Here is a 14,613-nt window from a genome sequence, read left to right as displayed (position 1 = left end):
GACTGGCCCGCGCCAACCCCCAGGCCGGGCTTCACTCTCCCCTCCCCTTTGGGCCGTACCATTCTTCACATTAATAAAGGGGGGGTCTACTCGAAATAACCGAGAACCGACAACAACCGCCTCTCTTTCCAGCTCCTCTCCGTGTTGACAGTGTTGTTCCGAATACGAGCCGGAACAAAGCCCTTTCCATGTGTTTTCCGAAAATATTAATTTGTATCGATCCGTGTGAGAAAGCAATCTAGCACCCCTCTCTTTCATTAGGCTTGGTAGAACCCCGGCCGTACCATTTTTTGCGATTTTTGGAGGGGGAAATAGAAACGCTCTTCTTGTATTAGACCTAGAACAATGCTCTAGGTAAATATGCATTGATGATTATCTGAAGTCTAAGAAACGTTCGGTGGAAAATAAAAGAAGCCTCGCCTCGCCACAAACACACCTATAGGCCATATAACGGTACGTTCCGCACCGCTCTCCTCAACTAACCGTCCTGACCGAGCTTATCCTCTTCGTGTCATGGGGCGATACCATTTTCACTCTTTCGGGGGGGAGCTGAGCCAGCCAGAGCTATATTTGTGTTGTCGAAGACTTTCATGGCCGGAATCACAAGGCTATATGGCCATGTTCCAGAAGCGTTCTCTCCTGACATTTCGCCCCATCTATAGCAGGCACCCTCAGAGGTTGTGAGGTCTGTTGGAAACTAGGCAAGTGGGGTTTATGTATCTGTGGAAGGTCCAGGGTGGGAGAAAGAACTCTTGTCTGCTTGAGGCATGTGTGAATGCTGCAATTGGCCACCTTAATTAGAATTGGATGTCCTTGCCGCTTCAAAGCCTGGCTGCTTCCTGCCTGGGGGAATATTTCGTTGGGAAGTGTTAGCTGGCCCTGATTGTTTCTTGCCTGGAATTCCTCTGTTTTCAGAGTGTTGTTCTTTATTTACTGTCCTGATTTTAGAGATTTTTTAAATACCAGTAACCAAATTTTATTTATTTATTTATTTACAACATTTATATTCCGCCCTTCTCACCCCGAAGGGGACTCAGGGCGGATCACATTACACATATAGGCAAACATTCAATGCCTTTTAACATAGAACAAAGACAAGACAAACATAGGTTCCGAGCGGGCCTCGAACTCATGACCTCCTGGTCAGAGTGATTCATTGCAGCTAGTTGCAGCTGGCTTGCTCTCCAGCCTGCGCCACAGGTTTTTCTCCTTTCTCTTAAACAGACAATAGTTCTTTCTCCCACCCTGGCCCTTCCACAGATATATAAACCCCAGTTGCTTAGTTTCCAACAGACCTCACAACCTCTGAGGATGCCTGCCATAGATGTGGGCGAAACGTCAGGAGAGAATGCTTCTGGCATATGGCAATGCGCCCGGAAAACTCAGCAACCCATTGTTCCGTTTTGTTCCAGATTCGACGTTCTTTCTCCTCATCTCCAGGCAAGGAACAAAGAGGGAAAGAACAGTACACCACGCGGCTCCCCTCTATGGAGATTCGCAATGGTATCGCCCTCAAGAGTACTTCGGCTATCGGCAAATTCCATTGCCGAAAATAGGAGAGCCAGCGGGCAGGGGGAGAATCGCTCTTTTAATCGCACTCCGTTTAGACATTTTTTTTAATTCATTCTGCTGAGATGTGTGTGTGTTTTTTGTAATGTTTTCTTTTCCCACAACGAATTCAAGGTCACGTGGTCATCTTTTAAAAATAAACTTTCAACTTGAAGTTAAAGTTTAGTTTCCATTAGGTTTTTTTATGTGTTACTTATACAGTAGTTGCTTTTGGGGGGCGGGGGGGGCTTGCAATTTGTTTTTTAGGGATTAGAAAATGCAGCTAAAATAAAATGGTGAGGTGGCAAAAAGAGAAGAGAAAGAAAGAAAGAAAAGGCAAGCAGTCAGTAAATGAGGATGACAGCCTATTCTCTTTGGTCAAAACCTTACTCCGTGTGTCAAAAAAATAACGATATGTGTGCAAAGTTCAACGTCAAAGTGTCAGGAAGGACCAAAGTTGTCACTACAGGTGCGTCCGTACTGTAAAATTGTTACAGTTTCTTATCTCTAATTGCTCTGGTTCAATGTTATGGAATCCTAGGAGTTGCAGTTTGGTGAAGCACCAGCGCTCCTTAGCAGAGAAGGTTCGAGGCCCTGTTAAATTACAACTCACATGATTCCCTAGCAGTGAACCATGCAGTTAAAGTGGAGTCAAACTGCATTCATCCTACTATGTAGATGCACCCTAGAACCCTTCCACATAGCCATATAACTCAGAATATCAAGGCAGAGGAGAAGCCCCTGGTGGCGCAGAGGGTTAAACCGCTGAGCTGTAGAACTTGCTGATCGGAAGGTCAGCGGTTCAAATCCAGGGAATGGAGTGAGCTCCCGCTGTTAGCCCCATCTTCTGCCAACCTAGCAGTTTGAAAACATGCAAATGTGAGTAAATCAATAGGTACCACTCCAGCAGGAAGCTAACGGCGCTCCATGCAGTCATGCTGGCCACATGACCTTGGAGGTGTCTATGGACAATGCCAGCTCCTCGGCTTAGAAATGGAAATGAGCACCAACCCCCCAGAGTCAGACACGACTGGACTTAATGTCAGGGGAAACCCTTTATCTTAACTGTCAAGGCAGATAATCCACGATGTTTGCTTTGAACGGGAATATCTGATTCCATGCTGCTGTATAATCCAGTTCAATGTGGATTTTACACAGCTGTGTGGAAGAGGCCTAAAATCAGTCTTCCCCAGGATCCAACTAGGAGCAAAGAAATTGTGACTCAGTATATTCTTCAGTAAAATAGGTTCCAGACGGAATGCAATCCAGAGTCTTTCTGCCACTGTTTATCTCTCATTCTGTTTGTCACCAAAGGCTCTTGCGTATGTGGTACTCTTTCAAATCCAGATTTTCCTGTATAATACCAATTATTTAGATACTATACATTTCAGTCTAGGGCCCCTTTTACACTGCCATATAATCCAGATTATCAAATCAATTCCGGTTGCTCCTGACATGAAAAAAAATCAAATCAGATAATCCGTATTATCTGATTTGAACTGGATTATATGGGTCCACACTGCCATATAATCCAGTTCAAAGCAGATAATCTACAGTGTGGAAGGTGTCATGGTTTGCAAAGGCACTGTGCTGTGTGTGTTAACTGGTAAATGAAGTGCATGAAGCTGACTGGCTGAGCCTGCAAATACCTGGGAATTGATTTGATACTGTTTCTGTTCTGCTGCTGCAGAACCAGTTCGGACAAGTTTTTTCAGTGATGACTGAGTACTGCTGGTGAATAGAGCAGTGTACTCAGAGTAGGCCTTGCTATTTTGGGGCCTGTTTGCTGCTGAGAAAAGAGGGTAAAGTACCAGGACTGTATTTTTCTCTGAAGCAGATTTGTGGTCTGAAAAAGGACTGTTTATCACCGTGGACTCCTTTAAGTGATCAGAGAGACCATTGTAAATACTACTGGTTTTTTTAAATCACTTGGAATGAGTAAAGTGCCCGTTTTTTGTTCTGCAAATCTGAGTGGCGTGTTATTGTTCTGCGGGTGACTGTGGATCACAGGCACACGAAAGAGCTTCCATTTATCATCATCAAATCCGTAATAGAAGGGGCCTGGCTTCACGCCCATTTTGGGGACAGAAACAGCTTTATTCACCTTGGTGGGTGATATGTGGCATATACAAGATGAGAGTGGGTCCCTTGCTGTGATGCTAGGTAATTAATTCAGAGCTCTCAATACCATGATTCTGACATCACCTTGCTAAACCTTTTTGGGACAGGGTCATTTTTCTGTTCTCTCTGGAGGCTGCGGCTGCTCCACAAAATTGTACCGCCGAGGTCTGTTTCCTTCACCATTGGCCCATGGATCCAGCAGAGAAATATCTTGACCTCTTCGGATGCATCTACATTGTAGAAATAATGCAGTTTGAGGCCACTTCAACCACCAGTGCTAAATGCTATGGAATCATGGGATGTATAATTTGGTGAAGCACTAGCAGAGAAGGCTAAAGACCTGGTAAATCTACAACTCCCATAACTCCATAATTTTGAAGCACTGCAGTAAAAGTGGTATCAAACTGTACTTATCCTACAGTGTAGATGCACCCTTGAAGAACCGCACATACATACAATAAAAAAATGTATTTTGTTATGTTTTTGGACCATAAATGGCAGTTCTCTTTTTAACTGGCTTCGGTTGCTGAAGTTAACACATTTTCCGACAGTGCTTTGAATTTCTAAAATCTTTTTTTTTATTCTGGTGTTGCGATGTTGTGCATATAGTTGACTATATTTAGTGTTGTACTTCACTGTTTCTATTTTCTAAAAGTACACTCTCAAGCTGTTTTGAGCTTGCTGTAGACAAGCGAGAAATAGTTCAAATCAATCCGCCAATAGTACGAGCCTCTCCGCTCTATAATAAATGAATGTTTCACGAAGATGGCTCTTCAGCTGATGAAAAGCATTTAGAGGTTTTTTTAATATCTCTATTAAATGTCAGATCCTCTGTCGAAGGCACCCGCATTGTCAGGAATAAGCAAATTCAGGGAGAGGTGAACAAGGAACAGATGGAGAAAGCATTTGGGTGGGTTTTTTCCCCCTCCTCCTGGTTGCAATCTTGTTGCCGTGAATCTTCTGCCAAAATTGTCAGCTGTAAATAGTTCAGTGACAGCGGTGCCTAAAAAGGCTCCTGATGGCATCACAATTCAATGCCTCAACTCACCCACATGTTCGTGACGTCATGGGTTTTCTTTCACCTTTGAGGTCAAGGCTTGGTGAGCAAGAGTGTCTTTCTTTAAAGAGCGGAGCAACAAGGAAGTGGCTCAGTTGTAGAGTATGGGACTATAAATCCCCATCATCCCCACCAGCATTGACTGCAAGGTACCAGGTTTGGGAGATATGGCTCTCCAGATGTTTCTAAAGAAAGATCCTAGCATCCCTTATCCTTTGCCATAGTGCTACATTTCCAAAAGGGCTCATATTTCCCTGCTCCAGCCTCTGGTTTTGTCATTTAGGCTGCATCTACACCATTTCCTTTGACATTATACTAGATTTCCTTTGACCAGAAGCTGGGCACTTGGACTGTCTCTGGTGTTGCTGTAAGAAGGTCCTCCATTGTGCATGTGGCAGGACTCAGATTGCATTGTAGTAAGTGGTGTGTGGTTTGCTTTGCTCCACACTTTGTGGCCCATTTCTGAAGATTGTCTCTGCAACACATAGTCCCAAAGCACAGTCCATTCAGCGCCTTCCAAGTCGCCCACTATTCTGTGTACTCAGGAGGGAGTTTCTCATCTGGTATCAGCCACTGATTGAGGTTCCGGGTTTTAGCCTGCCACTTTTGAACTCTTGCTTGCTGGGGTGTTCCTGTGAGTATCTTTATAGATCTTAGGAAGCTGTTTCTTGATGGCATTGGCATGCTAGCTGATATCCGAACAGAGGATGGGCCAGAGGTGTCACTGCCTTGGTCCTTTCATAGAATCAGTACATCGAATCCAAGAGTTAGAAGAGATGGGCCATCTAGTCCAACCTCCTACCATGCAGGAAAGGTACAATCAAAGCACCCTCTGACAGATGGCCATTCAGCCTCTGTTAAAAAGCTTCCAAAGAAGTAGAGTTTGACATGAGTTTAACTTCCCTGGCTCAATGCTATGGAATCCTAGGTTTCATAGTTTGGTGAAAGCAGAGAGGGATCAAGATGTTGTAAAAGCACAACCCCCTACAATTTAATAGCATCAAGCCATGGTAGTGAAAGTGGTGTCACACTGCATCAATTCCACAGTGTAGATCAGGGGTCCCCAAACTAAGGCCTGGGGGCCGGATGCGGCCCTCCAAGGTCATTTACCTGGCCCCCGCCCTCAGTTTTAGACTTAGGCTCCCCCAAAGTCTGAAATGACTTGAAGGCACAGAACAACCACAATCCTAATTAACTTGATTATCTCATTGGGCAGAAGCAGGGCCACACTTCCCATTGAATTCCTGATAGGTTTATGTTGGTTAAAATTGTTTTTATTTTTAAATATTGTGTTGTTTATTTATTTACTAATATTGTGCTATGGTAATAATATAATATATTGTGTATACATATAATATTGATAATAATATTATAATGTAATACAATATAATATTTATTTATTTATTACAGTATTTCTACCCCGCCCTTCTCATGCAGTAGGCGACTCAGGGCGGCTAATAATAATACAATGTTGTATAATATAATAATATTAATTATATATTATATATGAAATGTAATATTACTAATAATAATATGGTATAGTGGTATGGTACAATATAGTAATCTATAATGCTAATATTGTGCTATGCTAATAATATAATATATTGTATGTACATACAACTTGTAAGCCGCTCTGAGTCCCCTTTGGGGGTGAGAGAGGGTGTGGTATAAATGTAGCAAATAAATAAATAAATGATTGTTGTTGGGGGATTTTTTGCACTACAAATAATACATGTGCAGTGTACATAGGAATTTGTTCGTTTCCCCCCCCCCAAATTTTATTATTTATTTATTTATTTACATCACTTTTACCCCACCTTTCTCTCCGAGAAGACTCAAAGCGGCTTACAGTAAATAGGCAAAAATTCAATGCCTAAAAACAATGTAAAAACAATTCATATAAAACAATCTACAAAACAACAGTCCATTACAAAATAAAATCACATTATATAAAATTTTAAGAATGTCCAAGATTAAAATCCATTCATCCAGAATCCTCAAGTCTTCGAACAGGTCATGTAAAGTCCATGTTCTCATTCATTAAAAGCTTGTGTGCACAACCATGTCTTTAAGGCTTTCCTGAAGCCTAGGAGAGTTGGTATCTGCCGTATGTTGCTGGGGAGGGTGTTCCACAGCCGAGGAGCCACCACCGAGAAGGCCCTGTCCCTCGTTCCCACCAGCCTTACCTGCGAGGCTGGTGGAACCAAGAGTAGGGCCTCCCCCAATGATCTAAGAGTTCTAGAAGTGATAATTTGGCCCCTCAGCAATCTAAGGGACCATGAACTGGCCCTCCACTTTAAAAGTTTGAGGACCCCTGGTGTAGATGTACCCTTAATCCTACCTTTCAGCTGCCTACCTCACGCTAGGCAATGCGATGAAGCAAGAGACAGAGTCCCCCGCAAGGCCATCAGTGCAACAGATTGCACTCCGAACTTCAGCTCCAATTTTGTCCTTTACCCAAGAAGATTTAATCGGGGAAGATAATCTGGGATGCTTCGCAAATCAAATTTAAATGGCCCTCTGATGCACTTAAGAAATTACATTAGCATGCTAATTCATCGTGAAACTAGTTGCTTGATTTTATCTGAAAATGACCTCAGATTTCTGGGCAAGGATATCCCCCACCCATCAAATACGGCACTTAATTTGGTTCTACTGTATAATAATAACAACAACAACAATCTACAACAACAATCTACATTTGCCACACGAGTGTCATTTCACAAATCTGAACTACCAAATAGGGATCCTGCCCTTGTACTCTTTGTGCAGCCAATGCTGGGGGGAAAGTCTTCCTTCCTAACCTTGGGAAGGGATCCATGTGCTGCATACAGGCTTCTGGGATAGTTGCCAGTATGAAAAAATGGGTCTAGTTGCCAGTGGGGATGTACATTAAGCAGCCAGATTGTTGAGCTTTCCAGAATGTTTATATCTCCTTCCTTCATAATGCCCCTTTCCTGATGGTGACATCTGATTGGTGGTGGAACAACATGTCAACTTGCCACTGGCAGCTGTGGAAAAATGGCTCTCACTCATGGACACTTGACCAAAAAATTTCCAACGCAGCAGGTATGGGTTGCAGTCATTGTACTAAACAGTCCTAAACCAAGGGAGCAAGCAGGAATTGCTCCCAACTCCACTCTTGCTGGAGGGTCCATCTACACTATAAAATCAATGCTGTTTGACACCACTTTAACTGCCATGGATCAATGTTGTGGAATATGTGGGTTGTAGTTTTACAAGGTTTTATCCTTGTCAGACAAAGAATGCTGGTGCCTTACCAGACTACAACTCCTTGGATTACACAGCATCAAGCCATGGCAGTTAAAGTGATATCAAACTGCATTAATTCTACAGTGTGGTGGACTTCAAATCTGCGAGGTTCCTTCTCATCTGTTCTGGAATTCAAAGTCGTTGTTTGTGTTATCTGATTTTCACTCCAACCCTTATCCTAGGATTTTCTTGGAAGTTTTCCATCGGAGAAAGTTTGCCATTAAATCCAAAGTCAATGGTGGGAGACTGGGGGATGCAGTGACAGCAGTCAGCCACTGGCAGGAAACGTATGGGCCTTCAGATTAATTGTTACCGTCATCATTCTTCAGCACTGGCTTAGAATATCAGAGCTGATCAGAGTTGACATCCAGGTATATTTTACCAAGGGCTGCAAGAGCCTTTAAGATGAACTTCAAGCAAGGCTAGGAATCCTATGGCTCTCCAGTTGTGGTCAAATTGTAACACCCAGCATTCCTCTCTATGGCCTCTCATGGCTGGATGTGCTGTGAGTTTCAGTCCAACCCATTATCCCTTCCCATGGGGAACATCTACTGTGTAGAATGAGTGCAATTTGAATCCACTTAAACTGCTATGGCTGAATGCTATGGGATGCCTGGAGTCGTAGTTCAGTAGAGTCTCGCTTATCAAACATAAACGGGCCAGCAGAACGTTGGATAAACAAAAATATTGGAGCAATTGAGGAAAAGCCTATTAAATGTCAAATTACATTATGATTTTACAAATTAAGCACCAAAACATCATGTTTTACAACAAATCGACAGAAAAAGCAGTTCAATACACGGTAACGTTCTGCAGTAATTACTGTATTTTTGAATTTAGCACCAAAACATCACAATGCATTGAAAACATTGACTACAAAAACATTGACTACAAAGAAAGATGGAATTGCATAAAATGAACTTACAGTAACAACATTGTTGGAAGTTAAATCTGTCAAACGTTCAATCCCTGCTGCCTAGAGAATCAGCTGTGGATCTGGGCGGGAGGCAGACGGCATTGGATAATCCAGAACGTTGGATAAGCGAGACTCTACTGTATATATAAGTGCCAGCACTCTTTGACAATGAAGGCTAAAGGTGTTATAAAACTACAAATCACCGGATTCCATAGCATTGAGCCATGGCAGTTTATATGGTATCAAACTGCATTGATTAGATGCAGTATATCTAAATGACTCCATGGATGAGAATAATGAGCAGGGACTGGAAAGAACGGTTCAAATCCCCCGATTATGAAAGTCACAGGGCAACCTTGGGCCGGTCCCTGTCTCCGCCCAGTGTACTCACTTAAAATATTGCACCGTCAGGATGACAGAAATATCACCATGTTTGCTTCTGTCCTCCTGATGCCGAATACATATAAGCCAAATTTTGTAGCAGAGGTCAAGGTATAACATTGGCACCGGTAATCATATACCTATGTTCAGCTAGCCTCACAATTGATTGGAATGTTGTACATTCAGCAAAATAATTGAATAAAATGCTATTGAAAAGAAGAAGAAACAATGCCAGGTAAGAAAAAAAAATCCCATTTTTAGTTACCCTCCAGGCCAGGTTGCTCCTGGCTTCAAAAGCACCACGCTTTCTAAAAGAGAATGACCTTGTGTACATATACACACACCAACTGTTTTTTTGTCCAATTAAACATAAATCCGGCTTCCGTGCTGTTTCCCTCCTGCTGTCAGGCCAGACATTCCCTTGTCAGCTTCTGTTAGATTTTCTCAAGACGGGGCTTGTCAGGATTCTGCCCATCACGCTGCCTAATGAGCACTGGAGCTGGGATACAAACGGTGCCTTGACATTCCCCATTCGGGGCACACATGCCAAGAACCCACCGGCTGCATCAGGCTTATGGAAGCGGGCATGACATCCTCTCAGCATTCAAAGGAAGTAGATGGGAGCAGAGTAGAATTGCCAACTGACAAAGAAAAAACTTCTCTTGAGTGCTCTTGTGCTTTTCACAGAACCTCAGTCTACAGAAACCCATATGGTGCTAGTTTTCATGTCACAGAGATATATATCAGCAGCCACTCATGACCTAAATCCAACCAATTAACTCAGTTAGAGTAGACCCATTTACTCCATGAAGGTGACATATATTATGAGCTACCAAATTTCCACTTTTATTTAAGCCCATATACATCTGACAAGCGATAGCTAGTGTGGCCAAGGCCCCTTCTACACTGCCATATAAAATCCAGATTATCTGCTTTGACTTGGATTATATGGCAGCGTGAACCCCTGGTGCAGTGAGTTAAACTTCTGAGCTGCTGAACTTGCTGACCGAAAGGTCAGTGGCTCAAATCCGGGGAGTGGGGTGAGCTCCCAATGTTAGCTCCAGCTTCTGCCAACCTAGCAGTTCGAAAATATGCACATGTGAGTAGATCAATAGGTGCAGCTTTAGTGGGAAGGTAACGGTGCTCTATGCAGTCATGCTGGCCACATAACCTAGGAGGTGTCTACTGTCGTCGTCTTAGAAATGGAGATGAGCACCAACCCCCAGAGTCGGACACGACTAGACTTAATGTCAGGGGAAAACCTTTACCTTTATCTATATGGCAGTGTAAACTCATATAATCCAGTTCAGATAATTTGGATAATCTGCTTTGATAATATGGATTATATGACAGTGTAGAAGGGGTCTTTGTGTTGGGCTATGACTCTGGAGACTAGAGTTTTAATCCCTGCTCAGCCATGAAAACCCACTGGGTGAGTTGCACACTCTCAGTCATAGAAAGCTGGTGATAAGTTTGCCATAAGTCGTAAATGACCTGAAGGCACACAACTACAAAAGCGAAGGAGCAAGTGTTTGTGTTGAAAGACCTGGCAATCACAGGGCTGAAATATGCAGCTCACTCCTGTAGCTATTGACTTGGAAATAAGTCCTGTTGAATTAAGTGGGGCTTGCTCCCAAATATGTTGGGAGAGAATTGCAGTCCTTCAGTCCATGCCTAGGCATACGTGCCAGAGGGCCATATACTGCAGAACTGCACCTCCCAGCATTTCTCACCATTGACTGTGGTGGCTAGGATGAAAGGGACTTGCAGTTGTACATCTGGAGAGTCACACATTTCTATGAGTTACAGATAGATAGATAGATAGATAGATAGATAGATAGATAGATAGATGTTATTCCCAGCTCCATATGTGCACAGGATTCTTGACTGGAATTTCGTATCTCCATTGCCACACATGGGTTTGAGTGTTGGTCTAGGGCTCTATGGGCCAAATCCTCACTCAGCCATTGAAAGCTACTGGTGTCCTTGGACAAGTCGTGCTGTCTCAGCCTTAGAGGAAAGCAGTGGCTACCCTGCACAAATCTTGCCAAGAACACTATGTAACACAATGTTTGTTTCTCAATTATAAATGTCATGTCCTAATTGGTTATACCATAAAAACATGGAAAAGGTTGATTAAACTGCAAAATCTTTGTTTTTGTAGGACATCCTACAGCACATTTTGCTACAGTTTTTCAATGAATATCTCATAAAGTCTCAACCAATTCAACATAGTTTGTGGCAGAAGTTTCTGGGGTATAACAACTACTTTCAAAGTAAATACCACACTATTAAACAGGAAATAACACTTTCAAACCAGGAACAGATACATTTTTAAATTTTATTACATAGTGGAATAGGTAGGCATGATAGATTTGCCTAAAGGTTGCCAGAAACAACTTGAAGAAACACAAGAACAAATTACATCTTTCACCGTTAGGAATCAAGAACCAACAAAGTTTGAAGGGATCCCAATTCTCCAGACCTGACAAGGAAAGGGTGAGGGAAAGATACAGACAACAAGAAAAGAGATTTAAGCAGAAACATTGAACAGTTTTGCCAATTGTTTGCTGACCTCAGTTACTGTGCTTTTAAGAGCAACTTGACCTGTAGATATTAGCAAGTGATTGGGTTGACTTCCTCCATGTGTACAAAGTGTCCTTCCCAATCTAAAAGGCACTAGAACAACCAAGCAAGATGTATGTTATTGGTCAGACACTCCTGGGCAAGAAGGAAATATGAAGGTGGGTCTTGTTTTGCCGTCTGGGCTATTCCTAGATGCCCAACTCCTAAGCTAACCAAATGTATCTCAACCTAAATCAGCTTCTTTGGAGGTGCAATGAAGATATGAGCACCAAGAATTATTCCCTGGTCCCCCATGATCATTTGTGACCTCAAACATTCAGTGGCAGATGCCAGAAATCTAGTTTTTCAATCCCAATGTACCAGTGAAGGAATGTCATCCTTATAGCGCATTTACTGCCCAGTTTGCATGGGCTTGACCTACTTTGTCCACTGAATGCTTTGCAAAAAGGGAACATAACAAGCTGAATGTGCCACCCAAGGTCCTGCAAAACTTTGATCACAACTTGTGGTAGGATGCCAATGAATTCCTTTCTGCCTTTCAGTTGGGCACAAAGTGTCTTTCCCTCCAACTCAGCTACACACAGGGCATCTGTCAGCCACCGGGCAGCAGGAAAAAATTAAGCATTAAGCCAAATGGTGCCCAGCCAGCTCAATGGCCCAAAATATAAGGCTGCCATTTTAAAAGTTAATATACCTGAGGGCTGTTTTGCAATCATACCTTGCAACACTTTAGAGCTGTAAACCAAGACACATGTAGCCAAGACCAACGTGTAATCAAGCTCTTAATGAGGAAGAACACAGAAGCTAAGAGATGCAGCAGTTTGCTTTTGTCTGAACCTCCAGTAAAGAAAAAAAATCGTTCCCTCTCCTCTTGCAGCAGTTAGTTAAATTACATTTGCATTTTGAGCTCAGAACTCAGAAGTGGAGAAAGTAACTGGACATTTTGAGAGTAGCTGCAAAAGTAGGACAACAGAGAATTAATTGGGTCTGTTCTTGCCAAATCAGGACAGTTGAAGGGTGCGTGTGATTTGTCAAGCAGACAATTGACAATATGTTCTGCAATTTGATTTAACGGCATGAGGCAAACTGCAAAACCAAGACATTTCTCAAACTCACTATGTGTAGCTAATGGGCTGCATTCTGTACTTTGTGTCTTTTCACTTTGCTCATTTAGCACCACCACCCTCTTTTCTACACTCCTTTCTTTAAAGAAATAACATTTCTTTAAAGACTAGAGGAAGCATAGGACAGGAGGGTGGTGGTTTGAAATAACATTTTATCATAATAGTATCTGTCCACATCTACAGAGAGCTTTTCAGTACTATCTCTATGTAAATAGAGGCTTTTTCACGTACTTTTAAATAACATAGAAAACATATTTTTGGACTATGATTCCCAGGATAGCATGTGGACATCCGTCCTATACAGATTTGTAACTACAGTCACAATAAGTGTATAGTCTCTGCTAGAACTTATGTAATAGATGGTGTGTATTCTCATCTCTGGACCAGCACATGCTTTCTTCATCTTCTTCATGGCATTTATTCAAATATGTAAAGATGACTCCCATGTCACATCTCAGTCTTTAGGAATTATAGTCCTATAGGACACACATGTAGACCTAAGCTTCTCTTACTTAGGCAATCCCTCATTGCCTGAGTATGATGGCCTTCCAAATGCAGTGTCCTGGTGGTGGATACGTAGATGACTGTAGAGCCGTATTCTTGACCCGCATGTTAAGGAAGGCGGTTCCGGTCAGGATTGGCTTGATGCGCCTTCCTCTTGGCACGTTTCTCCCTTTCTCCTCCATTCATGCCTCTTCAAATTCCACAGCACTGCTAATCACAGCTGACCTCCAGTTAGAGCGCTTCAGAGCCAGGGCTTCCCTAAGCAATGCCATCAGTATCTTCTTCTCTTTATCCCTCTCCTCCCCTTCTTTCCTGGTGGAAACCATTGTACCTTCCAGGTATGGTGGAATTGTAATTCTTATCAGCCCTAGCTAGTGCAGCCCACGTGGAAGTATAATGGAAATAGTAGTTCAACAACCTATGGAGGTTCACGTGATTTCACCCCCCTTTTCACAATTATAAACCATCTAATTTCTAATATCTAGTATGAAGAAGTGGTTTGAGTGCTGGAGTAGATCTCTAGGAGACCAGATTTCAAATGTCCACTCAACTATGGAAACCCACAGGATGATTTTTGGTAAGTCACTCAGCCTTAGAGGAAAGTAATGGCAAACAACCACTGAGTTAATCTTGCTAAGAAAGGTTGATTTTGGGGTCACTATAAATTGGAAATGATTTGAAGGCATGCAACAGCAACCAACCATCCCGCCTGCCTTGAGATTACTGTGGGAATATAGTCCTGTTAATATTACTCTTATAATCCTCATCCTTGCAAAACCAATAATTCAAAGCAGCACTCCAACTGTGTTGATAAACTGCTTGACAATATCCCATCTTTTTCTGGATTTGAATTGTTCTCTTTGGATGAGTGAGTCCCCAGATGAGCAGATGTTTTATAGTGTGAATTCCCAACATGGTATCTCAGTTATGAGCCCCAAATACAATGGTTGCCAATTTAGATGGCACTAAAAGAGGTTTAGACCAATTAGAATACCACATTTGGAAAAGGACAACAAAAACCATCTAGTCCACTCCCTTCCATGCAAGAAAGCATAACCAAAACACTCATGTGAGATGCCCACCTAACCTGCAAGATGATATTC

At 42.5% G+C, this 14,613-nt stretch overlaps 2 protein-coding genes and 1 long non-coding RNA gene across 4 annotated transcripts in view; all 3 read left to right on the top strand.

The window, feature by feature from the left end:
* Positions 1-14,613, top strand: part of LOC134296528 (uncharacterized) — a 334,978-nt gene that overhangs the window by 298,187 nt on the left and 22,178 nt on the right. The gene's annotated exons all lie outside the window — the stretch shown is intronic.
* On the top strand, positions 29-1,729 carry LOC134296526 (uncharacterized). The gene is made up of 2 exons (XR_010003303.1): positions 29-453; positions 1,413-1,729. It is a non-coding gene; the product is annotated as an uncharacterized LOC134296526 (long non-coding RNA).
* LOC100563455 (uncharacterized) overlaps positions 7,702-14,613 on the top strand; it is a 48,450-nt gene continuing 41,538 nt past the window's right edge. For both annotated transcript variants that reach the window (XM_062971683.1, XM_062971684.1), the window contains exon 1: positions 7,702-7,795. In XM_062971683.1, the coding sequence (XP_062827753.1) occupies positions 7,717-7,795 (79 nt within the window). In that variant the 5' untranslated portion in view covers positions 7,702-7,716. The remainder of the gene's footprint in view (positions 7,796-14,613) is intronic.

This window comes from Anolis carolinensis, chromosome 2, assembly GCF_035594765.1.
Source record: "Anolis carolinensis isolate JA03-04 chromosome 2, rAnoCar3.1.pri, whole genome shotgun sequence".
NCBI lineage: Eukaryota > Metazoa > Chordata > Lepidosauria > Squamata > Dactyloidae > Anolis > Anolis carolinensis.
This window is presented reverse-complemented; position numbering and strand designations above follow the sequence as displayed.